General features: G+C 39.7%; 1 protein-coding gene across 1 annotated transcript in view; it reads right to left on the bottom strand.

Moving 5' to 3' along the window:
- Positions 1-21,170, bottom strand: part of LOC124615765 (unconventional prefoldin RPB5 interactor-like protein) — a 43,747-nt gene that overhangs the window by 12,972 nt on the left and 9,605 nt on the right. Inside the window, exon 2 of the mRNA XM_047143861.1 lies at positions 18,937-19,186. Within this exon, the coding sequence (XP_046999817.1) occupies positions 18,937-19,186 (250 nt within the window). The remainder of the gene's footprint in view (positions 1-18,936; positions 19,187-21,170) is intronic.

Genomic DNA, 21,170 nt, shown 5'->3' with positions numbered 1-21,170 from the left:
ATTATATTTTCTAAAATTGATTACTTTTGTGGATATATTAAACCCACAATGCAAGTAATAGGAAGGGTGATGTGAATAGTGCAAGTAACACAGCACTCTGTTGAGTTTAGACAGTTACAGTCTGTTGTGTTTAGCCATACTCCCTTTTATACCTTGGTTTTGGCTGCACAGTTTTTTTTTACAATGCCTAGAAGGTAGATGGTCTTACACCTGCTTTCTGACAATACAATTTTGAATCAATTTTTTTTTTGCCTGTAAGTTAAGCACCATGCTAGTACCAGAGGCTACAAACCAGATGTTATATATTTTAGCATACAGTTGAAGTACAATGAGGCTATAAACTTTAAATATATTTAAAAGGTGTGCAGTAGCTTCTTTGTTTCCGAATGTAAGGTAACTATTTGAAGTTTTCTGTAAATAATAAAGTAAACTTTAACAAAAGGCAATAATAATTATTGTTACTGTTGATACACGTGGCTTGGTGCTTCAATAGTACAGAGCCTGACTATACAGATCTTCCGTTCTAGCCTTGATCAGTCCTGGGATTTTTATATGTCAGTTGTCACTTCTGGCAATGTTTGCCAATGTGAAAATGCTGAATTGCAGTGTTGTTTGGTGTCCCCCTATAAATGGCTATGTGAGCCAATTCAAAGATCAGAGGAAGGTAACTGCATACTCCCTCCAATAGGATTATGTCTAGTAAACCACTGTGGTGTTTACACCAAACTTCCAGTTGATAACAGCTTCACTTCTTTATTAGGCAAATAAATGTACTTATGTGTAATCCAAGAGGCAAACAATGGAAGTAAATAAAGAAAGGGCCAAGAACTTACTTAATTAGAGTAAAGGTAGTGCCTATGTAAATATAGTTACAAAGCAATGGTATCATAGTAATTGTGGAAGTAGCACAAAGCAAGAACCTAGGTTTGAGTCGTCTTCTGGCACCATTTTTTAATGGCTGCTATATATTTGTTACAATGAATGTTTAGCATATCTGAACAGCTGGCACTGATACCGTTTCATGTCAGTGCATCTTCACTAATTTGATATCCACTGATCCATTCATTTCATCTTCATTTCATACTTATAAGATGATGTTTGCTTTTGAAAGATTCTTATTTTTTCACCACTAGGACAGCAATGCTGTCAATGGATTGAGCAGGACCTCTTGAACCTGCACTGGAAGTGATTAAGAAGATTCATATGAAATGGAAATCAATCGTGGATTCTACGATATTTCCCACACATCTGCTGAGGATCACACTACAGGTAGCTAGCTCATGGCAGAGTATGTTCATCATTGGTTTCAGGGAAGCTGCTAAGAGAGCCTCATCCAGGAGACAGCAAAGTCTCCAGCTAGTCAAAGAATTTCTTTTGCAGATTTTTAAAGTTCCATAAAATGCTTTAATGGTGTAGATCCTTACAGTCTCTCAGGTCTCAGACAATGTGGGTCAATCACCTTCCTGATATAGGGGAATTGCATTCCTAGGTGTTGTTGGATTAGAAATTCCAGAAATGCACGACAGCAGTGCAAAGGTGGGTCCTATGTTTTAATGTCAAGAATCAAATTGAGATACTCTTACATTACCTAGGTTGATGTCTCCATGTGCTGTTAGGAAACACCATTGCTTCCATGTACAGGTGTTGTTGGTGATAAGTCATGTCTGCCACAAATGAAAACCATATTACTGCTTTCTATAGCTTTACAGAGCTACTGGAAAAGACTGGGCCTAGAAACACTTGCTGTAAACTGCAATTCAAAGGGCAGCAAAGTTTCAGCAGATGGCATTTGAGCTGTATCAGAGCTGTACACTTGTACTCATCGATAAGCAATACAAGCTGTTCCCTCATATAACACAATGATGATTTTGGGATAGATCTGCCAACAGCATGGTGGAACATGCTTTTAATGTGATGAACTCAAATTTGGACAATGCCTTGGTGTAAAAAAAAGTCAGCTTTTGTACAGTCACAGTTTGGTATGACAAATGTCTATCATAGGGTGTTCATTTTGGGGTTATTCTACCTCAGAGGTGGAAGGGAATAGCTGTTGTAGAAAGAACATTACTGTTTAATGTTTCACGAACAACAAAGGCATTAAAGATGGAGCACGAGCTCAGATTAGTGAAGGACAGGAAAGGAAACTGGTCATGCCCTTCGAAAGGAACCAACCCAGAATTTGCCTGGAGCTATTAAGGGAAATCACAGAAAACCTAAATCAGGATGCAAAAATGTGGATTTGAACTGTTGTTCTCTCAAATGCGAGTCCAGTGTGCTAACCACTCCATCTCCTAGCTCAATATGTTACAAGAGGGACAAGTATGGAGTAGAATGGAAAACTTGAGTCATACAGATGACAACTCCACCTTAAGCTCTGCCCCAATGATTTGTCCTTATTGGGGGAGCCTCTACCTCCAGAGTAGAGCACTGTTAATATGTTTAAAAGGTATCTGCTGCAGGGCACAGTAAGTTTTTGCCCGATCTGCATGTCATTCACGCAGCTACCATGTGCGAAAGAGTGTGTGAATGCACTTCCTGTACTATGGCAGAAGTTATCTCAGATTACAGATTCTGCCTTGCAGGACAATGAATGCTTGCACAGCCAGGCGGTTGTAGCAGGCGAATAAGTGCTTGTTCACGGCCTACAGATTTCATGCAACTGCATTCACTTGCACTAGGTAGAGTGTAAATGTGTGATATGCTTCACTTACCACCAGAGTTGAGCAACATTTATTCAAATGATGACTAACAAACATTATTCATTTATACAAATAAAAACATTTATTTGTCATGTGTGAATAAAAGGTGTTACGAATAACAGACAAATTTGAAATCCATTGAAATTTATTACTCCTATTAAATGAATATACTTTTCACTGCTTTTACATTAATCTTCAGAACAACTCTTTTTTTCAAACATCTCATGAGGAACTTAATTTTCAAAGATTTATCACTGTGATACTAAAGAAAATATGTTCCACACATGGGAAGAGGATACCAGTGTGTTATATTTTCTGAAATTGTCTTTCTTTCATTATACCATATATGACTCTCTTCGACAAAAACTGAGAAATCATTCATTTTAAGTCTCCTCTGGTCTTGGACAACATTACAGGTGAACTATTTGTTTTTAAGTCATGGGCAAGATATTGCTGCAAAGATTGCAATTGGTATAGAAAAGTGAAAAAATCTTTCTATTGTCTCTGGACACTTTCTTAATAAAGAAAGTCAACATGCTATTATGAAATCTTGTATACTCAAACCCAGTGTCTTTTCTGAAATCTTTGAACCTCAAAGCTTTATGCGACTGCATGGATGTAAGTCAGATCAAACAACTACCCCACATTCTAACATAAAGCTTACTCAGAGTTAATCTTAAAACACTTTTGGATGACTTTGGGATGCCCTGCAGCATTCCACAGATGATTTATTTCTTTATACTCGTATTTAGTCTGTTGATAGTCAATGGCAGCCACTGAGTTCTTACTTTGGACATTCATTTTGTTGCACAATAAATATGAGTGAACTGTTTAATTCCATTAACAAGGCACCCATATCTGACAGTGTTAGCAATCTTGGTACAACGGAAAAAGGTGGTGCAGATTAAGAGTTTCTGTTGGCTGTGTTCTCATGTTTTTCTACTTACGTAGAGTACTTCTGCATGTTAGTGGGGATAGGGGGGAAGCACTGGCAACTGAAGAGTCAGTTGAAATAGGCCACATTGGTTCACCTTTGAAGGTTTTTTTAAGGTACATTTGTTGTGCCATAAAGCAAATGAAGCTGTGCTCAGCCTGATGGTTGGTTTGGACAATGCAGTACTTTACTAGGAATGGTGGTGTGACCTTGACTTCCTCCCACTTCTGACCAAGTTATACAGTCATTAGACGGGAACCTATTGACTCAATGTTTTTCTCATTGTTAGGTATGACAGATATTATAAGTAACAGATAAAAAACAATACGACTAACAGGGGATGAAACCAAAACCTTTAGCTTTGCACTGTGGAACTTAACCCACTGAGTCACATTTACGTACAATTCATTAATAATATGAGAGAAGGAATGTTGCTATTTACCATATAGCAGAGATGCTGAGCCGCGATAGGAACAATAAAAAGATTCACACAATCATAGCTTTCAGCCATTTAGGCCTTTGTCAGCAGTAGACACACATACACACACTCATGCAAGCACAACTTGCACACACATCAATAAGTTATTTATCAAACAGGAACTGTACCAAGCCAAAGGAGCAAACACTAGTCATACAAGTTGGTACAAGATTAGAAGTAAACAAAGAAAATAGAGTGGCATTCTACTTTATCTGTTATTTAAGTTACAAATATCTCATTCCTGAATAAATTTATCTGAATGACCTACTTACTCGAATAATTATCTAGATAGAAATTTATTTGTATAATGCCCATCTCTGCTTGCCACTACACCATGCATTTAATTCCTCTGTCTGTTCATTGCAGTTAATATTATCAACTGTAATGAATCCTATTACTTCATTTACTCAACTTTGGCATGAGAGCCTACAGCGTAGCTTGGTTGAAGTTTTTTTGTTAATTATAAACAAAGCTTACAATTATAATCTGTTGCCACACTCCTCAACATAAATCTTTTTAATTTGTTCTGTCCAAAATATGTCTCAAAATCAGTGTAATTTTAGCAGCAGACCAAATGTGACCATTATTACATCAACTATTCTTTCATGCAAATTTACAGCTCCACATCTAAATCAATGACCTTCAATAACATTCAGTTTTCATTTATCATTTTAATTTTTGTCACACATGATCATACTCAATTGCTTTGGTAATATCTGGTGAATCTCGGGTATATAGCATACACTTCCTCCATAGAAAATCAACAGCTAAAAAGAAATTCTCCAACACTTGCCGGGCCCATTAATGCAGCTATGTAGTGATGAAGTTGTACAGAGTCTTATGTTCCCTTAGCCACATAGCAGGGCCATTTGCCTGTTGCCCAGTAATCAGTGAAAGCATGCTGTGTGATACCATGTGAGGAAACTGCCAGCTGTGTGCTTCTGCAACATGCACAAAGCGAGTGATGGGCAACGAGTACTACTCATGCAGTTCCACCGTGCAAATGCAGTGCTCTGGTCAGGTGTAGATACAAGCACAGGGAGGATTTCCCTATGCTAGCAATTTCAATGACAACATGTTCTGGACCCATTCACATTCCACTTTTATCGGTGTACTTTATGTCACTCTTTTCCTTTGAGAGAGTAGTTCCCAAAAAGAGTCAAGTAATATATTGCTTCGTCCTGCCACATGTCTTCAAAAGAATATGGCATTAAAAACAGAGGAATCTGAAATCACAAGGAAGCTTGCTGACAATCATTTATACTGCACACGATTTGAAAATGGGCCAGGAAAGTGGGAAACGGTAGTGGTACACAAAATACTCCATCATCACGCACTGATAAGTGATGGTGGTGGTAAGTTCCTATGGGAGCAAACTGCTGAGGTCATTGGTCACACTGGAAAGTGACTTGCAGAGCATACAGACAGGTATTGTAGGTATTGTTACATCCATTTGTCTGTTGGCTTAAAAAAAAAAAAAAAAATTAGTATGTTTTCTTTTACATCAAAATAATTAAGTTTTGAGGGCACACAGTTGTCTGCAAGAGGCTCCATGGATGGATGTACAAAGTCTCATGGGAGCACTATGAAAGCTAGGAACTGTGCCAATATTATTGTTGATCTGTTGCATACCTGCATGGCCAGTAACCTGATTGAAAATGACATTTTCTAGTAGAACAGTTATAACTACACTACAAGATCTGGCAGAATGAATAGCAGGATAGAGAAAGCACAGGGCCTGGAAACAAAGTGAGACATTGATTGAAACACGCATTGAAAACAAAGAACAAATATGCCATTACACATCATATTTGCCTTTTATTTGGTTCTGAATATAACACCACACAGATGGTTGCCATCACTTTCCATGCTTTCCTCCTGCCACAAATGGAAGCTTCCATTAACAGATTCAGCATGTTCAATGGGATCACCTACACAGCTGCATGCATCATTTACTCATGTTCAGCCATGGCATGAGGATGTGTGACATATCCTTCACTCTTCTAGTATAACCATAAGAAGAACTCAATATTATGAGAAGGAAAGTTGCCACTCACCATATAGCAGAGATGCCGAGTCGCAGACAGGCACACCAAAAAGACTGTCACAATTACAGCTTGCAAGATCCCATCGCTTCTAAACTGATGCTGTTATTACTCAGCTTAGCCGCCAGCCTGTAGAGGGTGGTATATGTGAGGTACAGTATAACTGGTCAGCATTTCCACACGGAATTTGCAAGTGTACGTCGGACCTTCCTTGATCATCAAGTTTGTACTTACTAAGATATGCATTTGTTAATGAACGGGTGAGAATTTTAACGAGGCAAAATTATGATAAATAGTTTTAAACATCCAGATGGTCCTCCTAGTATTCATGTTGTCATAAATGACTTTAATTATTAAATATAAATAGACAAAATCGGTGACTTTGGAGCCAAGATGACGGTACTTCCCGCCACGTATATTTCCCAGGCTGACGCTTGTTGCTACGGTCCAGCGCCGAGCCCCACCCCACTACGCACAACATATGGTCGCTTCATCACCTAGCCAGCCAATGTGGGAAATGCTCTCCGACTCATGGCCGGCTACGGACTACAGTACTTCCTAACTATCGTGAATACATCAACAAGAGACAATAATTTATTAAAACTGGTAAAAATGCCTTCCTCACGTAACAGGCACCTTACAAGCTTTCGGCGATTAAGGCCTTCATCAACAATATATACAGAGACACACACACACACACACACACACACACACACACACACACACATGCAAATGCAACTCACACTCACAACTGCATAGCTTTTGATCTTTGCATAGCTTTCAGCCATTAAGGCCTTCATCAACACTAGATACACACACACACACACACACACACACACACACACACACACACACACACGCACGCACGCACGCACGCAAATGCAACTCACATACAACTGCATAGCTTTTGGCCATTAAGGCCTTCGTCAACAATAGACATACATACGCAAACACACACAACGCAAATGCAACTCACACACAACAACTGCGGTCTCTCGTGCATGCGTGCGTGTGTGTGTGTTTTTTGATGAAGGCCTTAATGGGTGAAAGCTATAGTTGTGAGAGTCTTTTTGTTGTGTCTATCTGCAACTCAGCATCTCCACTATATGGTGAGTGGCAACTTTCCTTCTCATAATATTGTTACATTCCATTCTGGATTTTCCATTGTCTCATAAGAAGACATCAGGAAGCCTAAGGTGGAGATTTGTTGGGCAACTTTATCCTGTACATTTAGTTTCTGTACAATATGCATTTTACATGGACAGATATGCAGATCATAACAGATGATGCGCCAAGGAAACAATATGTCACTGTTAGTTGTAGCGGGACTTTGAATTTCGGCGCACTACACTCGTTCCCTCATATATAAATTATACCGTCACAGCTGTATGAGCGCTCGACAGCAGAGAAAATATTTATAAGAAAATGAAGGTACAAAAATTGTAACCCTTTTTGTTTTCTACCCGCTCTTGTCTCTTGAGAGGGGAAGCTAAACTTAATTATTTGCTAGTCTTGGTATGATTCAGACGTAAAAACTTATTGATGTGCAGACATATAGTATTGTGAAAGCTTGTATGAAATTTGGAGGATGGAAGCAGCCGTAAAATACATTGCATTCAATACCAAGATGGTAGTCATTCGTTGACATTAGTAATTCCTGGACGATGAAATTTACTGCAAGATTTTGGAGCAGCTACAACTTTTTCATGCAGAAATGAAGCAGGAGACTGTTGGAGAACAAGACCTGGACACCGTACGAGAGAAGACATATTAACATGGTGATGAATGTACTCTTATCTACGCCATTTCCCCTGTTAATCACATTTTGTTGTTCTCTGTCCTCTTTCAAATGATTTTTGTAGTGGAAATTGGTTTGACTTTTGCTCAGAAACGCCACAAGGACAACCCCAACAATAGCTTTTCCGAATCACGAAGTCCGATAGCTTTTCTGTAATACGAAGTCCGATTTGCATTTCATTCTTTCCCTTTTTCACAGTCATTAATGATTTTAAAACCCCCTTTTTATTCACCATTTCTTCCCACATTTTCAACCTTTTCTTTTCTTTTCTTCTCTTTTTCTTTTTTATTAACCACTACAACTGGCGACCGTGACAGGACTCGAACCTGCAATCTCGCATACGCACACGCACACAAACGCACGGATGCAAACACATATACACTCATGCAAATGCAACACACACACACACACACACACACACACACACAACTGCATAGCTTTCGATCATTGCATAGCTTTCAGCCATTAAGGCCTTCATCAACAATAGACACACACACACACACACACACACACACACACACACACACTGCTCTGAACTCCACAAGGCCGTAATTGCAAACAGCAGTCACTCCTCAATGCAGCATAAAACACTCATGCAAATGCAACTCACACACAACTGCATAGCTTTTGGCCATTAAGGCCTTTGTCAACAATAGACACAATAGACATACATACGCAAACACACACAACGCAAATGCAATTCACACACAACAACTGCGGTCTCTCGTGTGTGTGTGTGTGTGTGTGTGTGTGTGTGTGTGTGTGTGTGTGTGTGTGAGGTGTTGATGAAGGCCTTAATGGGTGAAAGCTATAATTGTGAGAGTCTTTTTGTTGTGTCTATCTGCAACTCAGCATCTCTGCTATATGGTGAGTGGCCACTTTCCTTCTCATAATATTGTTACATTCCATCCTGGGTTTTCCATTGTTTCATCAGGAAGCCTAAGGTGGAGGTTTGTTGGACAACTTTATCGTGTACATTTAGTTTCCGTACAATCTGAATTTTACATGGACAGATATGCAGATAAACACAGATGATGCGCCAAGGGAACAATCTGTCACTGTTAGTGGCAAGGTATGTCTGGCAGCAGAATGGTGAGGACTTCGGCTGCATGCCTGATGCACCTCCTGCACTCACTCCGTGGTTCGTTTCATCCTTCTTCAGCCTGTACTTTTCTTCTTTGCACAAGATGCAGTGCTCTGAATTGTTGCAATCATCATACAATTTTCTAATGATCCAGGGCTTTGTCATGTTGAAACAACTCCAAATGGGGATGGGACACTCACTGAACTGTGATGGGAGACTTGTTATTTTTTTAAATATGTCTTTATGGCAAATGCCCGATGCTCTGAACTCCACAAGGCCGTAATTGCAAACAGCAGTCACTCCTCAATGCACCATACACATACTTATTTTGAGCAGGTGTAACAGCAATGCTATACTATATGACTTAAATCCTACTATTCATTTTGCCAAACATTGTACAAAGGCACAACTGAGATGGTTAGCGCAACAGTCTCTATGGATATGTACACATGTTTGGAAGAAGAATGCAAGTTAAAAAACTGAGCAATGATCTTAAAACTTCTTTTTTTATGTGCCTATCACCTGCTCCATATCTGTTTAAGGCATGTGGTTGTCTTTACTCATTAAATTGTTTGTAAGGCTTTGAAAGTGATTATATATGAAAGATCTTTTACAATCAATGATACTGGATAGCTACCAGAAGATACTACGAAAATAACTTGATAAGCAGTTTGTAAGGATTATGGGTAAGAGTTATGTAGCAACCCCCCCCCCCCCCCCCCCTTTCCCCTTGAATTTTTTGTAGCTTATGACCAATATATTTACATATTAACCCACACATCCCCAGCATACATTAATGGTACATGTGACAGGACTGGAATTTTACTGATTTTCTTGGATAACAATGAACTCCTATAATCTTGTTATGCTTGTTTAAGGATTGCCGGACATCTGCTCTTTCAGTCTTGTTTTAGTAGTTTTGAGAAGCAGTCCACTACTGGGAACAGCTGACAACAGAATTTAAATCTCTTTTATGTAGCCAGAATTTCATCACACCATGAACTTAGACTAAATATAAAAATTAAAGTACTTCATCTTTCAAGTTCAAAAACTGAAATAGTTTCTTAATAAAACAACATTCACATGTCATTTATTGAAACTGATGAAACATTACTTGTATCACAGGGACATATGCAGCATTTTTGGCATTAAACATAAAAGTAACACTAAGCACTAACGAGAGAATTTTAATCATTTTTCAAGTTTTAATTTGTTAATTTTTCTTGGTGAACAAGGTTTTGGGGCCACTGTGGGAAAAAATCGTCTCACTCAAAACTGACCCCTTACAAAGAAGAAGGAAACAGCAAAGGATGAACGAGGTACTGTTCATTCTACCATGCATAACTAAAATGGTCTACTTCTGGGTAAATGGTGTGGCAACTCCGTTGTTTCTGCAGCATCAAATAGACTGGTGTGAACCCAGTAACCAGTGTTACAAGATATTTTCTTAAGTCAAGGAAACACGACGAAATTCCTCAACCCTCCTTCCTGACAGAACAAAACAAGAAAACGGGTGCAACTGATAAAAAATGTGAAGTAGCAGAAAATAAATATTCATAACAGGAAATAGTACAGAGCTCTTTTCAGTTGGTTGTTGAATGTCACTGTATACAATGCAAAATTGGAAATACAATCTCTCATGATAAAACCCTCTCAAGCTTCCAGTTACATCAAGTCTTAAAATTCATGAGTTTTCCGCCGGGTACTCCTCGGCCATTGTCAAGTGGTGACTGCCTCTTGGTTGCTGCTACAATCCTTATATAATGATGCTGCTCTCTCCAGAACTATATAATGAAATGTTTTTGTTGCGCGCCTGCTTCAACCTTCTGATGGCCGGATCTCAAGCTGTCCTTAATTGCAAGCTGCCATCTTTACTGAAGAAATGTCACAAATTTTCATCTCAGTCACTTCTTTTATTATGGTATCCCAGAAACTCTTGGTCCGTGTCATAACAGAGGTCTCATCAAATGCAAAATGATATCCATTTTGTAGAGCATGCTCTGCTACCACGGATTTCTCAGGGTACTGAAGGCGAAACCGTCTCTTCCACACAGCACTGTTCAGCTGTATGCTCAGTTCAATAGTATGCACAGTATATTTGATATGGTGCATACAGTGCCCAACATGCAGAATAAGGAGGCTAGGCAGATGTTTTGTGAGTCTGTAAATTGGCAATCCATGATGGAATGCAGAGTTCTTTTTCTGAACTTTTGGAAGGCCATACAATGTAGGTGACTGAGATGCCAGAAGAAGTACATTTTTCATGAATTTCTCTTCCAGTGAAGACCTCTTGAGAAGCTCTGATTATTACTTTAGATGTTGGACCCCTTGATAATTTTTACTCCTGGTGTTCTGAGGCCTACATCGTATTTCACAGGTCTCACGAGTTGCTGAATTTTTGCTGGAGCCCCAACGGCCGAATCTGTTTCATGCCTTTCTTGGAGCTGTCTAATCATTCCTGTTATTGAGCCACAGAATGGCAAAAATTCAAGCTTCCTCAAGTCCTCCTTGGGATACTTCTGTTCATGTGTTTTTAGAAAGATGGCTTGTGAAATCTGGCAGTTCTTGTAGCCCTCGTTCCTGCATACTTTCCATAAGTGGCTTAGCTCCTTTGGCAAGTTTTCAGTGCCTAAGATCACTTTCATTTGATGCACCAAGGTCCTCAAAACAGAAAGTTTCTGTGATGACTGCTGATAGCTGTTAGTGTGCAGATATTGGTCCGTGTGGGTGGGATTCTTGTAAGCAGTGTGGCAGAGACACCCATTTGCTTTACAGTGGACGAGGACATCAAGGAACGGCAAGGCAACATCTGTCTGTACCTCCTTCATGAATGTGATGTTGTCATGGATATTGTTGATGTGGTCCAAGAATTCTCCCAGCTTTTTGCGTCCATGAGCCAGAAAGTGAACGTGTTGTTGACATAACGATAAAAGCAACTAGGCTTTGCAGGAGTGTGATGTCCTCAAATCAGTCATAAACAGGTTGGCTGTAATTGGAGCTAATGTGCTCCTCATCACAATACTGTCTGTCTCTTTGAAATATTCTCCTTCATACAAAAAATATGATGAGCTCAGGGTGAGCTTAAATACGTCCACAACAATGTCATCAAATAACTGGGAGAGCAGAGCTACAGAATCTTTGATGGGAACAAGTGTGAATAATGGCATCAAATGAAAGTTGACCACGGTATCTCCTTCTCCAAGATGCAGACATTTAATGTGACTGATGAAGTCAGTTTAATTCTTGATGTGGTGCACAGTGACCAACATGCAGCGGAAGGAGGCTGGCCAGATGATTCACGAATCTCTAAGTCGGCGATCCAGTGGTGCTCTTGATGGAATGTACAGGTGTATTCTCCTGTGAACTTTTGGAAGTCTAGGTGGTCGAGATGCCTGAGGGAGGAGCTTTTTAATGACATTCTCTTCAAGTGAAGGCCTCTTGATAAGCTCTGACATCTTTCTGTTTATTCTGGATGTTGGATCCCTTGATAATTCTTTTATATGTCTCCTCATACAGCATCGACCGAATCTTCACATCACAGTCATCTCATTCAATAGTGACAGCTGTGCAGCTTCTGTGTGCTGGCAGGACTATAAGGAGGGGATCGTTGCAAAGTTAGTTAAGACCATAATGCTCATCTCTTGTCACGTTTGAGGTTGGCAGCTCAGATTTTGAAAAAAATGCGGCTTGTTTCTTGGTGAATTTCTTCTTCAGTTTCACTAGGCATCTTGCGAATGAATTGTTCAGCATCACTTATTATATCATCAAAAGGAATACCCCATGGCGATGGTGCAAAATTACATCTCCTCTTAAGAGTTGACATGTCAACCCAGCCTATGCTTCTTGTCATCATGCTGATAAAAGCATTTTCTGTTGTTTACTGTTCTGCTCAATGCTGTTGCTGTGGAAGACAACTAAATTTCCCCATCTGCCATTCCATGGTTGTCCTCTGTGATGAAATTTGTTGTTCTACTGTAGCTGTGTCAATCTATTCCCAATCCAAAGCTGAAAGTAAATGACAAGAGTAATGCAGCTGTCATTATGGAATGAGCTGACTACGATGCAAAGTTCAGTTGATGCTGGAGGAGGAGAAATACCAAAAATTATAAAGTGGTTCAACATCTAGAATAATAAGTAACACGCAAAACATCTGGCTAGCTGCCTTATTCTGCATGTTGGGCACCATTGCAACACATCAAGAATATAACTGACTTCATCATTTGAATTAAGTGCCTGCATCTTGGAGAGGGATATTTCATAGTCCGCTTTGATGTGCATCATTATTCACACTCATTCCCATCTTCAAAGATTCAACAGATATGTGCTCCAAGTTATTCGACGACACTGTTGTGCATTTATTTAAGCACATTCTGACATTGTACTTTTTGTATGATGTAGAATATTTTAACCAGATGGACAGCATCACAATGGGTAGGACATTAGCTCCAGTTACAGCCAATATGCTAATGGAGCACTTCGAGGACATCAGCCAGGGCATGGCTCCTGCAAAGCTTTTATTGTTATGTGGATGACACTTTTGCTGTCTGGTCTAATGGACATGAAAAGCTGGGAAACTTCTTGAACCATTTTAAGAATATCCATGACAACACCACGTTCATGATGGAGGCAGAGACAGATGTTGCCTTGCTGTCCCTTGATGTCCTAGCCCACCATAAAGCAAATGGGTGTCTCAGACAGTGTTTACCTGAACCTCACCCATATGGACTGATAACTGCATGTTAACAGTTATCACCATCCATCACAGAAACGTTCTGTCTAAGGATATTGGTCGATCAAGAAAAAGTTATCTCAGACGCTGCAATCGAGCAAAGGAATTGAGCAACTTACAGAAAGTATTCAGGGACATGGGCTACAAGAAATCCCAGATATTGAAAGCAATTTTTCTGAAAACACGTACGCAGAAGGACTCCGAGGACATCTCAAGAAAGCTTGCATTTTTACCATTCTGTGGCTCAGTAACAAGAAAGATTAGATGGTTCCTAAGGAGGCATAAAATTAATTTGGTCTTCGGGGCTCCAATGAAAATCAACAACTCATGGGGCCTGTGAAAGATGCTGTAGGTCTCAGAACACCAGGAATATATAAAATGCTGTGTGGGTGTGGACAGTTTTATGTCAGACTGTGTGCAATACTGAACTGTGCATACTATTGAATAGTGGTGTCTAGAACATGAGAGATGCTTCTGCTTCTGGTACCCTGAGAAATCAGCAGTAACTAAGCATGCTCTAGAAAACTGACAAGTATTGAATTCAACAAGACAGCTGTCATTATATGGACTAACAGTTTCTGGAACAGCGAAATAAAAGGAGCAATTGAGATAAAAGACAAGCGCTGGCACAAAGACGAAGAAAGGAAAAGCAGAAAAGGCGGTGATACGACATAAGCCAATAGCCCGCTGACGAGGACTGCTCCGTGACAGGAGTGCCCTCTAGCTGAAGAGAATATAAGCAATGCTCTTGCTAGCCTCGGCTGGACAAGATTAGCACAGCACTAGGGGAGCACTACGGTAGCAGTGACGTGTGATCCATACCAATTGCTTACATGGACATTATATACAGTAAAGGACTTTTGTTGTTTGCATGTCACCCATCACTTGCAACACCATTGTAAAGTCAAAGTTAAATACTGTCAATCTTCTTTATTGAAATAAAACTATTATTGTAATTTGCTTGAAATGTTGTACAGAATTCTGAGAATGCAGCATCCTTTAGGCACACTATATGAGACGAGTGGGCAGGACCCCACATTGGTGACAAGTATCTGCAAACCCAGTGCCGGACAGCCATGGAATTTTGTACGCTGCTGGCGCCTTAATTCTCTCGTCTCTACTTTGCAGGGGCATTTCTTTGCATTAACAGTTTCTTGTCTTTTTGCTAATCAGTGTTTTCAGATGGACATTGCAGAAATTGTCTTTGATTTTTTTGCTTGCTTGTCTTGTCTGTTTGTTACATTTGTGTCTTCCAACATGCCCACCCCACCTGTCCCACCCCCTGCTCAGGCACCACAGCCACAAGCATTAGATGCCACTCAGTACGGTGCAGCAGTTACTGACCAATGCTGCATGCCCAAAAGAACAAGCACCACCCACCACAGCTGCTATCCACCTTTTCGACAATTTCATGAATAAGAAGAGGAATGGCTTGAGGGGATGTCCCAGTTTGAAGCGCACCTCGTCGCTCACAATGTACCAGGTACTGTAAAAAAACCATTATTCCTCATCCACGGTACCAGGTACTGTAAAAAACCATTATTTCTTATCCACAGTAGGAAATGCAATGTTCCGCCTCATCACAAAATTTTTTCCTAACGCCATTCCAAGTGTACTTGTTTACAACCAAGTGGTTGACAAACTAAGTAGCTATTATGACCAACAAGTGAATGTGGTAGCAGCTCAGTATCAACTCTTTAATTGCAAAAAACAGTCAGGACCAACTTATCGCTAGTGGGTAACAGATTTGCAGGTTATGACAAGGAAATGCAAATTCAAATGTGCTTGTGGTGCTTTATATTCAGATGTTATGTTGCTTGATGTGATTGTGTACAATGTAGCTGATGTTAAACTCAGAGAACAGATTTTGAAACAGCCCGATCCATCATTTTAGCATGTAGTGCAAATACTAGAACAGTACGATTCAGGTGCCTTGTTGGCTCATAAAATTGAGCAGCCAGCTATTTGTTGAGTTGAGTCCCTCAGTTGTGACTGGTCCGTTCGGCGGCGGCGGCAGCAGCTCGACACACCGAGTAAACAACCTTCCACGCTGCGTATGCAGTTTGCTACACAGACGGTGACACATGCAAACAGAATTAAGTCTTGTCCTTGGTGTTACTCATGGCACAAATGCAAAGACTGCCCCTCCTAACAAGCTCAGTGTTACGCTTGTGGTAGGAAAGGACATGTACAGTCTGTATGTTTGCAACGGAACAAACATAAGAATTTTGCCCACTCATAGAAATCTAGTCACAAGGCCCATGTCATTAATGCAGTATGTTCCAAGTCTGCAACAGGCATTAGCTAAACTAGCAAGTGTGCAGTTTCTTCAGTAATATGCCAGTCGAACTTTCTGTTCAATTACTTCTTTATGGGAAAGGTGCGAAATTTCAGTTGGGCACAGGTGCCTATGTCACATTGCTAAATTGTCACACATATGAACTTATGGCTCCCCACGTCTGTCTAAAACTAACACACAACTGACAGCTTATAATGGATAAGACATTCCCATTCTCGGAACATGTACTTTGCCTGCCATGTATCACTCACATACACGAACAGTGACTTTTACAGTGGTACAATCATGTGAATGTGAGAACATATTTGATCTTGATTAATTTGATTTGTTTGTCTTTAACATTCAGGACAATGTGTTGTCAGCGTCTGCTTTCAATGGAAAAGACAGTGTAGCTAGCTTACAAAAAGAATTCCCGGAACCCTTTTCTGAATGTTTACACAAAGCTAACAATTCTGTTGCTCATATTACTATGAAAAACAATGTTCAGCCAAAATTTTGCCAGGCCAGAACTGTTCCCATTGCATTACAGGTCAAAATCACGTCTGAACTTAAAGAATTGCAGGACAGCGTGGCCACAGCATCCAGCAGAGGGTGTCCTCATGACACCGCAGGACGACCCCATGGAGATGGAGCCTTTGCCTCCCCCCGCCTCCTCTCGTCCTACCGATGGAGCTGGACCCACCCACACCGCGGCAGTCGCCGCCTTGTCCATCTGGTTCACGGCAGCAGGAGGTGGACGTGTACCCCTCTGGTCATTTTCCGGGGGCCATTTCCGCCACAACGAAGGCTGAGTGGCAGGATACGCCCAGAAGCCTGACGTCCCCTGCAGCCTCAGCTTCCGGGCTGGCAATGTGCCCACACTCCTGCCTCCTATGCCACAGTCGCACTTACTGCACGACAATGGTCCGTCGCTTTGCGGGGGAGGGGGGAAGGGGAGAAATGTTCCGGCGTCACCACAAGTGCCGGCACAAAGACGAAGAAAGGAAGGGCAGAAAAGCCAGTGATACGTCGTCAGCCAATAGCCTGCTGATGAGGACTGCACGATGACAGGAGTGCCATCTAGCCGAAGACAATATAAGCACTGCTCTTGTCAGCCTCAGCTGGACAAGATTAGTACAGCACTAGGAGAGCACAACGGTAGCAGTGACGTGTGATACATACCAACTGCTTACATGGACATTATACACAGTAAAGGACTTTGATTGTTTCCATGTCGTCCATTGCTTGTGACACCATTGTAAAGTCAAAGTTAAGTACTGTCAATCTTCTTTGTTGAAATAAAACTGTTAATGTGACTTGCTTGAATTATTGTATAGCACTCCAAGAATGCAGCATCCTTTAGGCACCCTTTACGAGACGAGTGGGCAGGACCCCACATATGGTATAGTATGCTATTTTAATACTAGAAAGATAAAAATTGCTTTCTCACTTTAAATGATTTTATTTTTCAGTGTGACATACAAGGTGAAAGTCATAAATGTAAAAAATAATAACAAAAAATTAATTTGGGCATTAATGGGTTTAGATGAAAGGAGATTATCACTAAACTTAATGTCAAAATAGGGAACCACAAAGTAGTTGAAGGGAAGGAATTATGCTACCTTGGAAACAAAATAGGGTACGATGAATGAAGTACGGGATAGTATAAAAAGCAGTCTATGTACAGACGGCATTCCTTCCCATAAGAAGCTTGCTAGTGTCAAATATAGAATAAATTTCTGAGAACAAATGTTTTGAGCATAGCATTGTATGTCAGTGAATCATGGACTATGGGAAAACCAGGAAAGAAGTTAATTGAAGCATCTGAGCTGTGGTTGCTATAGATGGATGTTGAAGAGTATGTGGACTGATAAGATAATAAATAAGGAAGTTCTCTGAAGAATCGGCAAGGAAAGCAATATGAGGGAAACACTGACGAGAAGATGTGACCGGACGACAGGACATGTTTTAAGACATGAAGAAATAACTTCCACGTTACTAGAAGGATCTGCAGAGGGGAAAAAACTGTAGGAGAAGACACACTGGAATATCTCCAATAGATGACTGAAGATGCTGAGTGTAAGTACTACTCTGAGACGAAGAGAGGGTTGTGGCAAGTAGTCAAAAGACTAGTAGGGAAAGAAAGTGTACATAATATGCACAAATATGTACTTTGGAATTCTCTAATGTAATACAGAGTTTCCACATTTATCTTGTGGTTTCAGTTATTCATACAGAAAAGTATGTGAAACACGGAGCAAAAATTGGCTAGGTCGACTTCATACTGAAATTACAAATGGCTGAAGCAATCACAAAGCACAAGTCACACATCATTACAATATCTGCTTTAAATATGAAGGAAGGTTGCCATTATGAATGTAGACTTCAGCTTATGCTACAGATCAATCTGATTGGGCACAGAATTTTGCTAGTCTGAAACTTTGGAATTTTTCCATGAAAACTAAACGCACATGGATTTCTGTGTATTGACTTCATATAAATGAACAACTAGTATTAGATTGATGAGTAAGAAAACATAAAGAATTAACAGTAAACATATTTATTTTATCAATCTTGTTTTTAACATGTTATGTTCTTCTATCACATTTACCTGAAGAATTTGAGAAAACTGTGGTAACCCAAGCAAAATAACATTTTAATCACAGATGTAACTACCTGTTCTCCTGAGTTCAGTTTGTTGCCAAAAACAAAGATTCCATGTGCTAAAGGAATACTAGAGATATTCAGTGGCCAAAGTAAAGAATGCTAAGTGGCTCTATGTTCAACAGCTTGACAGTAAAATGCTAGATTCAAAACATGCAAGAACAAGCCTTAAATACAGTTTTCATTTTTTCAGTATTTACTTCTATGACTGTACACTATAAACTTACTATTCATCCTTCTCTGACATATTTCTGAAGCTTGTTTCGCACTTTGTTTAACAAACCATCCATCACCAAGACAGACAAGAATTTCATTGGTATGGACCATTTTTCCTTTCATAAGGGCTTTTGTGCCAACTGGCACCATGACATCTTTTGAGATATCATTTGGAAGCACCTCCAGGTGAGACTGCAGTGTCTTGTATTCCTCTTTAACTTTATTCCAGTAATTTGTATTTAGTTCATTTCTAGTAAGTGCCTGTAAATAGTTGAAAACAATATAAACCAATATTCCCAAAGAAAATGTATGTATGGAAAGAATAATATTTTGATAAGGGAATAAGTATTTTACATGGAACAGTTAGGTTCAGCTACTTATGCTATTCGCATCATATTTTGGGGTAATTCATCACTAAGAGGAAAAGAACTCATTGCATGTAATCAGAATAATAGCTAGAGGCCCCCCTCCCCAAGATCACAAGATCACCTTGCAGAATTTATTTAAGGAATTCAGGATATTCACAGTATCTTCGCAATACATATATTCTCTTATGAAATTTGTTAATAGCTCATCCCAATTCCAAAATAATAGCAGAGCTGATAGCTACAACACTAAAAGAAAGGATGATCTTTGCTATTATGGGTTTGGCACAGAAATGGGTGAATTTATTTCCACAAAAATCTTTGGTCATTTACCAAATAGCATTAAAAGTCTGAAAGACAGCAAACCAATATTTAAAAACAAACTACAAGAATTTCTGAATGAAAACTCCTAATCAGTATATGAATTTTTAGATTAGCAACAAAAAACCTAATTAATTAATTATACTGTGTAATGAAAACTTATGTTGAACTGACACATTCCACACCATTACGAAACATCATATTCATGATCTATGGAACAAGTATCAATGTAATGTACCTAGAGTCTACCAAATGCCAGTCAAATACATCAATGATTTAAAAAACCAAGTTGTTACTGCCACAGCCATAGCTGAAGCGGATATGTTGTGCTGAGTGTGAATACAGCTTGAATACAGACTGGGTGATGTGCTTGCCATCAAAGGCGCATATGATGAAACTGGCTGAATGGATAAAAACTTAGTGAGATAGTGTGTTATACAAGTCGAACATGGTGTGAATATTTCAATTAGTTTGGATAGTATAACACAATATTGTTGTACTGTATGTTTTGAGCCACCCTACATATAATGCACTCCACTGTTATACATTCACACCCCTATCAAAACTTCTGCTTTCCCAATAACCTAATATTTTCAAGTTTTAGTAAATTTGATGTTGTTGATAATAAGATCACAAAACTTCCTATTTCTGGGCCATTCCTGTTAGTTTGCTGAAGTTTATTCTACTAATGTTTTAATGCTGTTTGTGACAACAGCCACTGGTTGTTTCTTGAGGTGCATAGCTTTGTCATGTTAAGAATGTAACTGGTCTACTGACACGGTATCATGTATTCCTGCACATTTATAAATGCTCTCTCTTATTAGGTCTACTAAATGCAGTTACAAACAGTTACTGAAAGTTGCAATTCCATCCAAGTGCCTTGACCTGTGACATCATTCAGACGGTGGTCACCACTAGTTTACGCGTATGTAATATGGCAACCAAGACACAACTCATTATACCCGCAAACAAACGTATGTGAAATATTTAACTCCAGCAATAAAATGAAACTAACAGGACAACCATGGGGTGTAGGGGGTTTTGGGCAGTGACAAATATATGAGATTAAGAATAATGACAATTTCAAAACAGATATTAACTTTAAAAAATCAAGCACACAAAATTCTCAACATTCAACACAAACCAAAAGTACATTGGTATTGTTAATTTCATTTGACCTATACAGCTTAAACAAGGCCCTCCTTATTCACACGCAACTCCAAAACCCTGTATTACAAATTTCGCTTGACTTGTGTAGCGCTCTCTCTCTCTCTCTCTCTCTCTCTCTCTCTCTCTCTCTCTCTCTCTCTCTCCCCCCCCCCCCCGTCTCCCTCTCCCTCTTGCGCGCGCGTGCACACACACACACACACACACACACACACACACACACACACACACACACACAAATATCCTTAAAGAGGAGGAGTCCTATATACATATTACCTGAATTTATTGTAAATTAACTTGGCTTTCGAGTTTGCTAACAACTATAACTGACATCAAAACTTTTTAGGAAACAAGTAATTTTTCACACAGGATTTTGTGCTGCCTTAACTGGA

The sequence above is a fragment of the Schistocerca americana genome, chromosome 5 (genome assembly GCF_021461395.2).
Source record: "Schistocerca americana isolate TAMUIC-IGC-003095 chromosome 5, iqSchAmer2.1, whole genome shotgun sequence".
NCBI classification, from domain to species: Eukaryota; Metazoa; Arthropoda; class Insecta; order Orthoptera; family Acrididae; genus Schistocerca; species Schistocerca americana.
This window is presented reverse-complemented; position numbering and strand designations above follow the sequence as displayed.